This window comes from Gallus gallus, chromosome 13, assembly GCF_016699485.2.
Source record: "Gallus gallus isolate bGalGal1 chromosome 13, bGalGal1.mat.broiler.GRCg7b, whole genome shotgun sequence".
Lineage (NCBI taxonomy): Eukaryota > Metazoa > Chordata > Aves > Galliformes > Phasianidae > Gallus > Gallus gallus.
Window position 1 is genome coordinate 17779593 of NC_052544.1, and position 13906 is coordinate 17793498.

The 13906-nt window shown below is 39.2% G+C and overlaps 1 protein-coding gene across 2 annotated transcripts in view; it reads left to right on the plus strand.

Moving 5' to 3' along the window:
* KDM3B (lysine demethylase 3B) overlaps positions 1 to 13906 on the plus strand; it is a 45908-nt gene that overhangs the window by 16662 nt on the left and 15340 nt on the right. For both annotated transcript variants that reach the window (XR_003077543.3, XM_015294040.4), the window contains exons 8-16: positions 3427 to 4654; positions 5324 to 5525; positions 7471 to 7685; positions 8680 to 8832; positions 9664 to 9771; positions 10314 to 10441; positions 11101 to 11380; positions 12379 to 12635; positions 13242 to 13508. Coding sequence is in view for 1 of the 2 variants with exons in the window: in XM_015294040.4 (XP_015149526.2) it covers positions 3427 to 4654; positions 5324 to 5525; positions 7471 to 7685; positions 8680 to 8832; positions 9664 to 9771; positions 10314 to 10441; positions 11101 to 11380; positions 12379 to 12635; positions 13242 to 13508 (2838 nt within the window). In the remaining variant the exon portion in view is untranslated. The remainder of the gene's footprint in view (positions 1 to 3426; positions 4655 to 5323; positions 5526 to 7470; positions 7686 to 8679; positions 8833 to 9663; positions 9772 to 10313; positions 10442 to 11100; positions 11381 to 12378; positions 12636 to 13241; positions 13509 to 13906) is intronic.

Here is a 13906-nt window from a genome sequence, read left to right on the forward strand (position 1 = left end):
TCATGTCACGTGGAAAGTAGCCTACTTAAAATCTCTTGCCTTCATATTGACAAATATGCATGAGAATATGCTTTCAGTTGATTGTTTAAGTTATATGAAGCTATATTTGGAGGACCTTTTATAGATTCCCAGTTTCTTTTACAGAAAAGATGTCTCCATATGAGAAAAATGAGCCAGTAGCATCATACGCTGTGTAGGGCTGAATTCAAAGAATTGAGATGGGTACCTTCAGAATCAGTTCATTTAAAGAGCTTGGTATGGTAGTGGCTTAAGGATCTTTTAGTTATGTATCCTCATTTTCAATGGGAATAATTGAAGGGAAATCTTACTAATTTTTATTTTTGCTTTTCAAGGAGAAAAAAAAGAATATTTAGGTAATCAGTGGGAGGCCTATTAAAAAAAAAAAACAATTGACCAAACAAACAACAACAAAAAAAGGCGAACATGAAGTTCCATGTCTGTAAGAAGGACAGAAAAAAAATAAACTTGTTTTCTACTGTATAAAGGAGTTAATAATGTAGAAGATGCATTAGAAATTCCAAGGTGATTGCCGGAGGTTAAATGGGTTACTTTCATGTCTTTTGTATTAGCTAATGAATGGAGGAAAAGGCTAGGTGTTTACCTTGAGATAAGCATTTAAAAATATAAAGCAGAAATTAGATGGTAGAAGTCAGGAAAGTTATGTAATGAAATTTTTGTATAACAGTATAACCTTTGTTATTCATTCTTACCCCTGTTCTCTGCCCAGAGGAAAAAAAATAAAATCAGAGTTGTGAGCAAATTCTCATTGTGTGAGTGGTCAGAATTGCATCTGTCACTATTGTTATAAAAGAAAAGCTTTAATTGTGCTGAGAAATTTTTGCACTGCATGTCCTTCCCTTACTCTCCATAACTCCAAATTACTTGTTTTAAATTAATAATAATGTTCTGGCTTTATAATTTGCAGATAGTGCTTTGTTTTTGGCCTAGTGGTCTATATCAAACAGTATTTTCTTTAGGGGAGGAAATCTAGCACAAACAAGTTTTTTGTTTTTGTTTTTTGTTAATTGAGATGTGATTGCTTTTGGTTGTTTCTTTTTAAGCTGTAGTTCTTGAGATATTGCTTTGGGCTGGGCTATCCACTTTATCACAGTGTGATCTAGTCCTTGAGCTTGCTTAATAAGCTTGGCTTGCATTCATATTCACATGCTGTTTAAAAACTGTTTAATGTAGTAATTCTAAATGTTGTCAAAGACAACTTGTATTGAGACGAGGTATTGTTTCAGTACGTATCCCCTACTTGCTTCAGTTCAGTGGGAAGCGAGAGGGAGTAAGGGAGAGAAGGAAGATTCTTGTTTGGCTTTAAAAAGAAAAATCTGAAATTCTGGTATTTGGAAAAACTAGTGTGGGTACATTGATATATTGTTAAGTTACTACAAACAGAGGTTGATAGCAAGAAACAATCTAAATGTGACTTTGCAGTATAATAGGTGCTAATGATCCCCATCCTGCACCATCTTAACCCTAGCAGCTGGCATTAGGCATGCGGGCACGAGTCCTTGCTCCTACTGGTCATCCATCCATCCTGTAGCTGGTTTTATAAATGCACAGAATGCCTGCCCCAGTGCCTGGGAGTAAAAGACTCCCACTTGCTCCTGGAGCACCAGAAGACAAGGTTGCCCAACTCCTCTAGTCTGGCTCTGGTAGTTATACCAGCTTTCACTCCTACACGGGTCAGACCAGTAGCTAGCACTTGGTCCTTACATTGCACACAGGTAAGGGAGAGAAATGAATGATTAAGATTTAGTAAGAAGATCGCACTCTGCACTCAGCCAGAAAAGTGCACTAACAGCCCCCTTTTGCACACTTTTCCTGCCTACCTCAATTGTTTGTTCCTCCCTTTTCCTATACATCCCCTCAGGAGTTTTCAGAGCGATGTTGACTCCTACACTCCTCCCAGTCTGCCCCCTGCCCAAGTTCAGTCTTAGCAGTTGCAAAGCACATCTTGGAATGGGCTGCCCAGAGAGGTGGTGGAGTCACTGACTCTGAAGGTGTTCAAGGAACATTGGACGTTGTGTTGAGGGATATAGTTTGGGGAGAACTACTGGTGATGGGTGGATGGTTGGACTGGGTGATCCTGTGGGTCTTTTCCAAACTTGGTGATTCTATGATCTTGATCATGCTGGAAGCAATGCCTGCAGTTTCTTGATAGCCTGCCAATTAGTGGGAGTAGAAAGTTTGTTTCTTGTCCTTCTGCCCATGTTTTGTGTGTGTTAGTTTTGTTGAATCTGTGTCTTGATGTATTTTGTTTTCTGGCTTTCCCTTTTTTCCTTATTTCACAAACTGACATTCCTCAGTCAGATAACCTCACAAAACTGAGGCCTCTTGTCTGATTTGCATGCCCTCATCGATTAGTGTGAGTGACCAGATTTGGTTCCTATCACTCCATCTCTTATTGTGTGTTGGTCAGGTCTATGTCTCTCGTATTGTTTTTTTATGGCTTCCCCTCTTTCTTACTGTCCCTTGTAGGATTGAAAAAGGACCTTGACACTTAAAGGAGGAGACACACCCTTATTATGAGTATTCCCTATGTGAAGATTTCTAAGTGGAAATTTGAAGAAAAGGAAGAGAACTGATGAATTAATTATAGAATACAATCAGTTACAGTAGGATTGACTTGTGAGAATAACCAAATCTGAATAACTTAAGAAGAGAACAAATGAATATCTATCGTAACAGTGATGGAAACCTGCAAGAAAGAAAATTTCTCAATATTTAAAAAAAAAAATTAAGCAGTTTGTGCTTTACATTGAGCAGTCCTTTGGGAGGCACCATTTCTTATGCATCTGTGTACCTGTCAGCTGGTGTGGCCTCTAGTCATTTGAAGCCCTCTGTTCAGTGAATGCTAGAGGACTGACTTTGTTTAATTAACTTCACTAACTAAGTTAATTGTTTTAAGAATGCTGGTTAAGTAGGAGAGACTTGTCAGGATGAGTTTAGGAGAGGGCAAATACTGAAATGGCGAAAGATTACAAGGATGAGTTTGCTACAGGAGAGTGTATGACTGAAAAGCAATATGAATTAAAGCTCTTTGCTTATCTATTGGAACTAAAATGAATAGCATCCTAAACTGCTTGTTTTTCAGTGAATTAGCCACTTTGTCTTGTGTTGCAGTTTTGTTCTAAAGCCTGGTAGGTTATTAAGTGTTCATTTTTCCATGTGTCTTCAGTAATAATGGGCTCATTGAACTATTATTTGATTGATAGTAGCTCAAAATTTTCAATACCTTTTAGGTAGGAAAAACTATTCTAACAGAATCAGTAAAGTGATCTAGCAGTATTTCTGCTACAAGTTTTTCATGGGTGGCTAGTTGTATAATTGAGCCAAAATTTTGCTGAATCAAATAAGAATCCTTTAACAGGCTAATGCTTTTCAATTTTGTTTCAGAATTCTCGAAATTCACTTTCAGCTTCCACTGGATTTGGAATCTCTCTCCCAGGTGCTTCCCAGTCTTTGGCATTTGGAGGCGGAAGAAGCCAGTCAAATGGAGTGGCGACTCCAGAAAGCAAGCCTTCTGGATTTATTTTTGGTTGTAGTACTGGACAAGAGGCTCAAAAAGATTCTGATCTGTCTAAGAACTTGTTTTTTCAGTGCATGACCCAAAACCTACCTTCCAGTAACTACTTCACGGTCATTTCAGAAAGCTTATCTGAAGATGCCTCTAGTCGGGACACATTCAAGCAGTGCACAGAAAGTGTGGGTGCTGGGGTCTGCAAAGGTAAAGTTCTTTCAGCGGACACGCAGTCTGGCAGTTCTGTGGAGCGGAAGCTGCCTGTGGAATGTATGCCCACCCTTACTCCAGCTTTTTCGCGAAGCTTGTTGAATACTCGCCCCCCAGATAGTCATGAAAACTTATTTTTACAGCCCCCAAAACTATCAAGAGAGGAGCCCTCAAACCCTTTCCTGGCATTTGCTGAGAAAACAGAACTTAGTCCTTTCAGTGGCTTTGCATCATCTCAGACAGGGGTTTCTACTCCATCTACATCTGTGGGTCATAAGACTGCTTCTGGCTGGCCAGAATCAATCACAGCTACAGACTCTCTAGCTAAGAAGAAAACCTTGTTTATAACAACTGATTCCTCAAAGATGATGTCTAGTACTCCTGGTCCAGCAGCTTCTGTTGGTGTTCAGAGTCCTTCCACTGCAGGGAATGGCCGTTCCAGCTCACCAGCCAGCAACCTGATACAGCCTATTGAGATGCCCACGCTTTCTTCCAGCCCAACAGAAGAAAAACCAGCTGTTGGGCCTGGCCAGCAGGACAATCCTCTTCTGAAAACTTTTTCTAATGTGTTTGGCAGGCATCCGCCTGGCTTTTTTTCTTCACAGGCTGAGTTTCCGCAGGACAACAAAGCCCCCTTTGAAGCTGTGAAAAGATTCTCACTAGATGAGCGGAGCTTGACATCTAAGCAGGATTCAGACTCCAGTACCAATAGTGACCTCTCAGATTTAAGTGACTCTGAAGAGCAGTTGCAAGCCAAGGCTTGTATGAAGGGCATCCCAGACCACTTGATGGTGAAACTAGGACCCAATGCAGAGCGCAATGCTGAGTTGCTGCTGGGGAAAGGAAAAGGAAAACAAGCCCCAAAGGGCCGGCCTCGCACGGCTCCCCTAAAAGGTGAATGCAGGGTGTTTTGGAAACAGAAAGGGGTGGGTTGCTAAGATTTCTTCTGTATGATGAACTCTGTGAAGCAGCCACAGATATAAAGCTTGTTTATGGTGAGTAGCCAACACACAAGATATTTAAAAGGCTAAAGCTTAGTGCTTCTTGTATGTGAATTAGCATGTTCATCTTAAAAATTATTCAAGAATATATATGTCAGGACAAAATTGTGGTAGCCTGTGGACTTGAAAACATTGGATTTGATTTTTTTGGGGGGTGAATTTGTTAATTTCACTGACAGTTTGTGTCCTAATTGAGAGTGCCTGCTGTCATTGATTGATGAGAATGGGCTATAGGTGTTGTTCAAAATAGCTGATTGTTGAGATTGAGAGTGAAAGCTGAGATGTCTATTAATAAATGCTGTTAAGTAGTTTGTTTCTGTATCCCAGTTTAACCAGGTAACCCTTCATTTTCCAGGGTTTTTTTTTTACTTTATAATAACTCTGGTACCAGTGGTATGTGGAAGACTAATAGAAGTTTGTCTGATATGGGCAGTATTGTTAATTTGGCATTGCTACAAACATACGGATATGTTTATTGGGGCCAGTATCCTTTTGCTGTTGCAGTTAACTGATTTTTTTTACTGTTTTTTTTTTTTTTTTACTTCTGCTCTGTCTCACCCAGTTGGCCAGTCTGTGCTGAAAGATATGAGTAAGGTGAGGAAGCTGAAGCAGTCAGGTGAGCCTTTTCTCCAGGATGGTTCTTGCATCAATGTAGCCCCACATCTGCACAAGTGCCGGGAGTGCCGTCTGGAGCGGTACCGCAAATTTAAGGAGCAAGAGCAAGATGACTCAACTGTGGCATGTCGCTTCTTCCATTTCCGGAGGTGCTCAAATCCTTCCTTCCTTCATATGTAGTCTAAATGTAGAGCTTGGATCAGATTCAAGCACAAATTTTTTTTTACTTAGTTTCCTTGGGTACAAAAATGAAGATTTTGACTGTTCTGTTTACTTGCATCACCTGCCTGGAATTTCCTCACTCAGTTGGAGAGATGAGGGAAGAGCTGCTGTTAGAAGGCATAGCTGTATGGATGGCACCATGGGGACTGCCATGCTTAGCTTTGGGAGGTTGAAATTATTTTATTGGATAGCAGTTTGTATGCAGTAACTGTTCTTTTGCTCTATCATAAGGAGTTCAGAATAGATGAAATTTTAATTTACCTAACAAGTGACAATATTGTCATCATGAGGCTAATGTTTTACTAGGTTTTCTAAGTTGAGTACAGAATTGATTTATAGGAGGAATAGGTTATCACCTGTGTTTTCTTTCTGTAGTGCTTATCATAGAATCATCACAGAGTCATAGAATGGCCTGGGTTGAAAAGGACCACAATGACCATCTAGTTTCAACCCTCCTGCTATGTTCAGGGTCACCGCCCACCAGACCAGGCTGCCCAGAGCCACATCCAGCCTGGCCTTGAATGCCTCCAGGGATGGGGCATCCACAACCTCCTTGGGCAACCTGTTCCAGTGCGTCACCATCCTCTCTGTGGAAAAACTTCCTCCTAATATCCAACCTAAACCTCCTCTGTCTCAGTTTAAAACCATTCTCCCTTGTGCTATCTCCATCCACCCTCATAAACAGCTGTTCTCCCTCCTGTTTATACGTTCCCTTCAAGTACTGGAAGGCCACAATGTGGTCTCCCTGGAGCCTTCTCTTCTCCAAGCTAAACAAGCCCGGTTCCCTCAACCTTTCCACATAGGAGAGGTGCTCCAGCCCTCAGATCATCTTAGTGGCCGTCTGGACCCGTTCCAAGAGTTCCACATCTTTCTTGTGCTGGGGGTCCCAGACCTGAACACAGTACTCCAGATGGGGCCTCACAAATGCTGAGTAGAGAGGGGGCCACTCCTCTTTTAACGTAGCCCAGGATATAATTGGCCTTCCGGGCTGCAGGCGCACACTGCTGTCTCATGTCCACCAAATGCTCCCTTCAGATCTTTGACCAGTCAGTTACTCTTCTACTTCTTTACCTGCCCATTCTAGTGAGTGCGAGGCATCATATGAAAAGGGCTTTTGCTCACTTTCAGGCATTGAAATGAAGTGAAATTTTAGTATGTGTCGACTATCCCATAAGGATTATATCTGCATCCTGAACTTGTTATTTGCATTGAGGTTAAAGTATAAATTATCTCTGCCAAAGAAGGAAGTTACTTTTAATAGTGGCTGAAGTTATTCAGGCTTTCCTAATTTGTCAAAAGTTTTACAACATGCAGACTGTTGGTGTCAGTGCTGCTGATTAAAAAATAGTTCTCTCATCTGTATGAAGAGTGGTCTCGGGAAGAGTAGGTACAATAAATATTTTTGTACATCTTGTAATGTGAACAGTTTAAACAGCTGTTAAGTGCTGGCAGCACTAGCCAGAATTGAAATACTGGTTTCCCAAAAGCTGGGAAATAACTGTCTGCTGAGTTTAAATATAGCGTGAACCATACATGATTTTTACAGGCAGTATCTTCAGCAGCCCAGGTAATCTGGGTTTTATCATCTTCTATTAATAGCATAGAACTGTGGTAAGCTGTAACAATCTCTTGCATGTGGAATTTCCCACCAACACGTACTGAGACATAGAAATTCATTCTGTTTGGTTTTGCTGCCATTGCCTTTGTGTATCTTACTCCCTGTTTTTTTGGATTTGTGTAATAGTTTTACCACTATAGTGCTGTAGATCAAGCCTTTTTTTCCTTTCTGTGTGTATATTCTGATGTAGATGGCATTAAATTAATTTAAGGTCATTGAGCAGATTCCCAGTTACTTCATCCTGTTTTCTGCAGGCTTATATTTACCCGGAAAGGTATTTTAAGAGTAGAGGGTTTCTTGAACCCACAACAGAGTGACCCTGATGCCATGAGTCTGTGGATTCCTTCCTCCTCCCCTGCAGAGGGCATTGACCTGGAGACTTCAAAATACATCCTTGCCAATGTTGGAGACCAGTTTTGCCAGCTCGTTATGTCAGAAAAGGAAGCAATGATGATGGTGGAGCCACATCGTAAGCAGGGCTTTTATCCATCTTCTCTGTGTAACACGTATACAATGCAGTGAAATAGAGTAATGTTATTTCTTATTAAAATGATTGTCTTCCCAAAAAAGGCAGCTATACTCACTTTAAGGTGTGTGTAATTGTTGGACCAATGTTTGAGATTTGTCTTTTGGATCGGTAGAGTATGTCTACCAAGGAAGCTAATGGTAACTTTCCCAGATATCATTGCATTTGCTTATTGAAAAGTAAATTACAAAGTTGACCTGCTTTTTTTAGAAAATGGAAATGAACGCCTTACCCCATTGACCAACTTGCTTTTAATGATCAACTTTTTTTAATGTACTTCTGTCCCTGTGGTGTCCAGGGGCATCACAGAAAAGCACAGTATTTTTCATGTAAGGAACAGCTTGTTCAGCTCGCAGTGACTCAGTTGAGACAACTAGTTGACGGCTGTTGCCACTACAAGGGAAAGTGAGTTTGGAACAAATTTCTTCAATGCATCCAATTCAGCCTATTGTGGGGATAGCTCTGATTTTTTTCACTTTCACTTTTGAAGTGTGCAGCAGGAGCCATTCTTCACCAAATGTGTTCAAAATCCAAAGAACTGATATTCATCCAATTAATACAACTAAATACTTAGTCTTTGAGTTCACATTGTTTGTTCATAAAACTAGCAGAAGTTGTTGGGTTTTTTTTTTTCATTTTCCTGTCCTTAAGCACTACTTGAATTTCAGTTTTTATAGAGCTCTCTGAAATGCCTAGTTTCCATATAGCATGTGTTCTGGGGCTTGGCCTTACAACTCAGAGATGGTGATGTTAGTCATGTCAAGAGATGACCAACTCAAAAGATGTCTCTGGATATTTTTAAAAAAAGTGTGTGTCTTTATGCTCTGCCCTCAAGTCATGCGTCTGTGAATTGTTTATCAGTGTTGTGATATTCTCATTAGATGGTAGAAATACAGATTGTCAAAGCAGTAACTCCTAATGTTCCTTCTGTTTGTAGAGAAAGTGGCGTGGAAGCGAGCAGTACGCGGTGTGCGGGAGATGTGTGATGTATGTGAGACAACTCTATTCAATATTCATTGGGTTTGTCGCAAGTGCGGGTTTGGGGTCTGTCTGGACTGTTATCGGCTGAGGAAGAATCGTCCACGTAGTGGTGAGTACTAGATTTTTTTTTCCTTTTTTTCCTGTTTACAAAAGTGATTATCTGGTGCTTTTGTGTGTATTTGCATTGGGACAGCTTTGGTAGAGTGTATGTTGACAGTGGACCATCTTAATAAATGTAGGTCTACTAATGATGGTTACATTGTTCTAAGAAGCAGATATGCAAAACGTAGGATGTTAGTAAACATGAGTACCGCTGTCTACTTAGAGTAATAAGTTGCCAGAGAGAACTGAATTAATTATAGAAGTAACATGTTTTAAAAATAGATGAAACTTTCCCTATTTTTACATAATGTAACCTATGAAATTACTGCCAGAATACACCTGAAAAGAGCATAGTGTTCTTCAAGATGTTCTTAACCAGGATGTAATGGAAATAGTTGAAAGAATTCTTCTGCATTTATGGACTCAGCCTAGTTTAAAATCTGAAGAAATCTAAATTTATCAGGCTACTTTTCAGTCTATTCATGTGTATCTTTTTAGCTTTATTAAATAGATGTAGTCACAGAAAGCCTTAGGTTTTTTTTTTGCTTTCAAACTGATCTGCAGGTATTCTTTGTGAAAAACTTTGTGAGATGGTTACCAGAAAAATTAGAATTATCATCTAACTTAGGAAAGCAGTATGTGAACAGTAATATGATCTTCAAAAATTGAGGCAAGGAACATTTTTAGGTGATAGAAAATAAGGTACTGCTAGAGATAAAGCGAAAATGAATTGGGTAGTTTTATAACCTGGGGGAATAGAACTTGCTGTAGCTCCAGTTCTAATCTCTTAATGTATTTATTTAAATAAATTTGGGTTGTTTTTTTTTCTTTATTCCAGAGACAGAGGAGATTGGTGATGAGGAAGTCTTCTCGTGGCTGAAATGTGCAAAGGGTCAGTCTCATGAACCAGAAAACCTTATGCCAACACAGATCATTCCTGGTACAGGTAATGCTTGAAGGCTGAAAGGAGCAATTTTGTCTCAGTTCTGAGCGAACAAGTGGAAAAAAAAAATTACATTGTTTTCTAGCTGTTGCCTTGTCTAGCTTTTATGCAGAGGAGGCTTCCATTTTCTTTAGACAGAAGTGTTGAAGGAATGGTAGCACAAGTAAGATGATGATGTGAATTTCAAGTGATACTTTCTGGTTATAACTTTGACTACTCATGCTCAGCTATTTTCAGTTTCATCAATAATTAACTGATATTTTTCAAGACTATTCTTGATTATTTTTCAAGGAAGATCTTTTTCTTCTGGGGGATGGTGTGGGAAAGTAAACAGTCAGTGTTGACTCTTCACGTAACTGGTCCTAGAAGCTAGTTAGCACGATTTTCTGCACTGTTCAGAGATGAGTGTTGTGTTATAACATGTGGTTTTAAAGATACTTATCAGTAATAACTCAGAAAGAAACAGAAGGCATTAAACTTGATAGTCAAGGCCATGTTTTTAGATTTCTTTATGTGTGATTTTAAAGACTTAAATGTTATTCCAGCTCTTTACAATATTGGAGACATGGTTCATGCAGCACGAGGCAAATGGGGTATAAAAGCCAATTGCCCATGTATTAATCGACAGAATAAGTCGGTATTGAGACCAGCTGTCACTAATGGAATGTCACAGGTATGTTGTTTTGGACTGAAATCACTTTGTTTAGCGTAACGTTTTTAAGATCTAGTAATGTTAAATCATTTAGGCTTATCTCTTGTGAAATATGAACTTTTTCTCAGTATGTGTTACAAGTGTTTTGGCTCAGCAAAAAATCTTCCAGGAAACTTTTCAGAACTGTATGCTGCAACTGTTATTTACCAAATGGATATTTGGGCTAATACTTTTAAGTAGAAGTCTGAGTAAAAAGCCATTCATAAATTAGAACAAACTAGTGCAAGTAGCTTGCAGCATGTGCATTTATTTTGTTACAGTTCCTGAAAATTATGCTGAAGCTAGAGGAGTTTTGTTACTACTCACACACACACTCAAAAAAACCCATAGCCTCCTGGGGAAAAAAAAATTCTAAGTCTGATCTTGTGTTTAAAAAGAAAAAAAAAAAAAGAAAAAACTTGCTAGGTAGTAAATGATAAAAATGGAGGCTACAGCACAAGGTCTAATATGCTCAGAGAACAAGCTTCTGTACTCTGCTACTACATAAGCACAAAGGAACATTGCTGTTCACTTGAAACCACCAACCAACCAAAGCCCAGTGCACTGAATAAATAAGATGTTTTCAAGGTGAATTCTTCCCTTTATTCAGCTTTTCGCAGATGCTTATGTTTCTGTTTTAGCTTCCATCTGTTAATCCCAGTGCATCAGTCTCTGGAAATGAGAGCACCTTTTCCACTGGAGCAGGAACAGCAGGAGTGGGGCAGTTAGAAATGGACAGTGTTCCAAAATCTGAAGCAAATGATAGTAGGATAGAAGAGCTGGCAAAAACAGAGACATCACCAATCAGTAACACTGCTGAAACAAAGACCAACAGACCACTTTGCTCAGATACAGCCCCATCATCTGCCTTGCACTGGCTTGCAGATTTAGCAACACAAAAAGCAAAAGAAGAAACAAAAGGTGAGCAGAACACATGCTTTCTGGGGGTAGAAATAAAAAATAAATGTAAATGTGCTGCTTGTTTACTATTCTTTGTGAGAGCGCTTAGTCTTAATATAAAAAAAGTGTTTCTTCATTTCGTATTGAAAGAAGAAAATGTTTTTCTTCAAAAAAACCTGAAGTTGTTTGTTTGTTTTCTTACTGGCTTAGGAATGTGGAGAACTAGGATGATAATGATATAGCTGAAGATAAAAATACTGTCTTATGACTCCCAGCTTATCTAATTGCCAGTGTATTTATTTTCTAAGTAATAACCAGCTGGTATCTTGATTTAAAATGATGGTGATTAATTTCAGATGCAGGTTTGTCAATTTATTAATTATTGAAGTAAACAAATCTGTTCAGTGAACAGTCTTAAAGAGTGCATTTCCTAAGTATCGAGCAATTAGAGCCTACCTGAAGAGGCAAATGAAAGCTTAGAACTTCTTTTAATATTCAGTAGATTAACAGTATAATTACCAGTCTGAAAATAGTTGTCTACAATATACATCTTCCAGTTGTCATAGATAGCACAACTAACAATTTATTCTTGTCCACATGTCTAGCAAAAACTACTTCATATGTCAGTATTAAATGTTCTTGAATTTCTGACTAGTTTTGCACTGCTTAGCAGTTAACGTTTGAAATAATTTATATTGAAAAATTAATTCAGAAGGCCAAGGCAATCTTTTTATAATTAAGCAGATTATAAAGTTGTGGCTTATTGAACATTACTTTCAGATCACATAATCTACTGTGCTGCTCAAAACCTTAACAGTGTGCTTAGAGTAAAATGTGTCTGAAATCATGATGTTTTTGTGATTCTCTCTGAGGTGACTATTCACTGTTGGAATGATGATTTACCACAGTATTCCGTCAGTATCATATTTGATGCAAGAGTAACTTATCTTGGAGGACTTTGTGATCATTTGAACTTTGCCTTTCATTTTTTTTTCTCAGTGTCATTATTTTTCTTACAGAATCAGGATTGCTGAGGTCAGTGCTTAATAAAGAATCCCACTCACCCTTTGGATTGGATTCCTTCAACTCCAGTACAAAGGTTTCCCCACTAACCCCAAAGCTGTTTAATAGCCTGTTGTTGGGCCCAGTGACATCTAGCAACAAAGCTGAGGGCTCCAGCCTCAGAGATCTTCTACACACAGGGCCAGGAAAGCTTCCTCAGGTTCCATTAGATGCAGGAATCCCCTTTCCTCCAGTTTTTTCTGCAGCTTCTACGGTAAGTAGTTTGATCTAACAGTTTTCATTTAATTTTTTTTAATAGTATCTTATTCTCAAATATTGAAACAAATGCAGTATTTAGCCAAGTCCACCATCCCAGAAAGTTGTAGATCATTTTGATGCTCATTGTTAGTTTGTGATTTGGTTTGCTATTGCTGTGGAGAAGCTGTTCCTTCTGAGAGACCAAGAAAATGAGTTAAGTATAGCCTTTAATTGATGATCTACTTGCCTACAAAAGCTCACTTAAATTCTGCATTTTTGAAAACACTGCAAGACCATACCCCCAAAAAGGCAAAATCTTGTGAGTATGAACAGAATGATCTATCCATACCGTTCAACTAGCAGAGACTAGATCTGCTGAAGTTTTCTGTTGTCTGTTTTCTCTAATATTTTTTCTAGGTAGCCTAGAGCAGCTTGTATTAAGATTTTACCATAATAAAACATATCTGGTTTTGTTCTTACTGGATACATGCCTGTCTCTGTGCTGATGTGATTACTTCTGCATTTTTTTTTGGTAGCAAAGTATTCATGACTAAAAGCTGAGTGAGAGCAGCTGTGTATGCTGTTGCAAGACTAAACTTACCTCTGGTTTTACGTCTTCTAGGGGGCCAAAGGTAAAGCCAGCCTGCCTAACTTCTTAGACCATATCATTGCGTCTGTGGTGGAAAATAAGAAGACATCTGATGCTGCAAAACGTGCTAGTAATTTAGCTGACACACAAAGAGATGTGAAGGAAATGGTAATGGGCTTGAATGTGCTGGATCCGCACACTTCCCACTCTTGGCTATGTGATGGTAGACTCCTTTGCCTTCATGATCCTAGCAACAAAAATAACTGGAAGATCTTCAGGGAGTGCTGGAAACAAGGCCAGGTGGGTGATTACAACTAGCCAATCCATTATTGCTTGAGAGTGTTCTGACAGTTTGACCTGTACCTTGTTTATTGTGTCCATTCAAACTTTGGCCCATTGCTCTTAGGTGCATATTATGAGCAAAGATTTCAACTGTAGCAATGTAAATGGGATGCAGTGGTCCTGTCCACTCCATGCTGTACTGACTCAAATGCATGTGCTTGTAGTGTGATTTGTGCTATACCTGCTCTGCCATATCCTGTTAGTGAATCCAGTAAGATTCCTGCTTGCATCCTAGCATCTACCTCATACTTGAAGCTTTTTAGCCTCAGGGAAAGGTCCATTCCTTCCAGCGGCAGCACGTACAAGAATACCAGGGTTCCATAAAGTTACTTCTGCTAAAATTCTGGTGGGTGTTG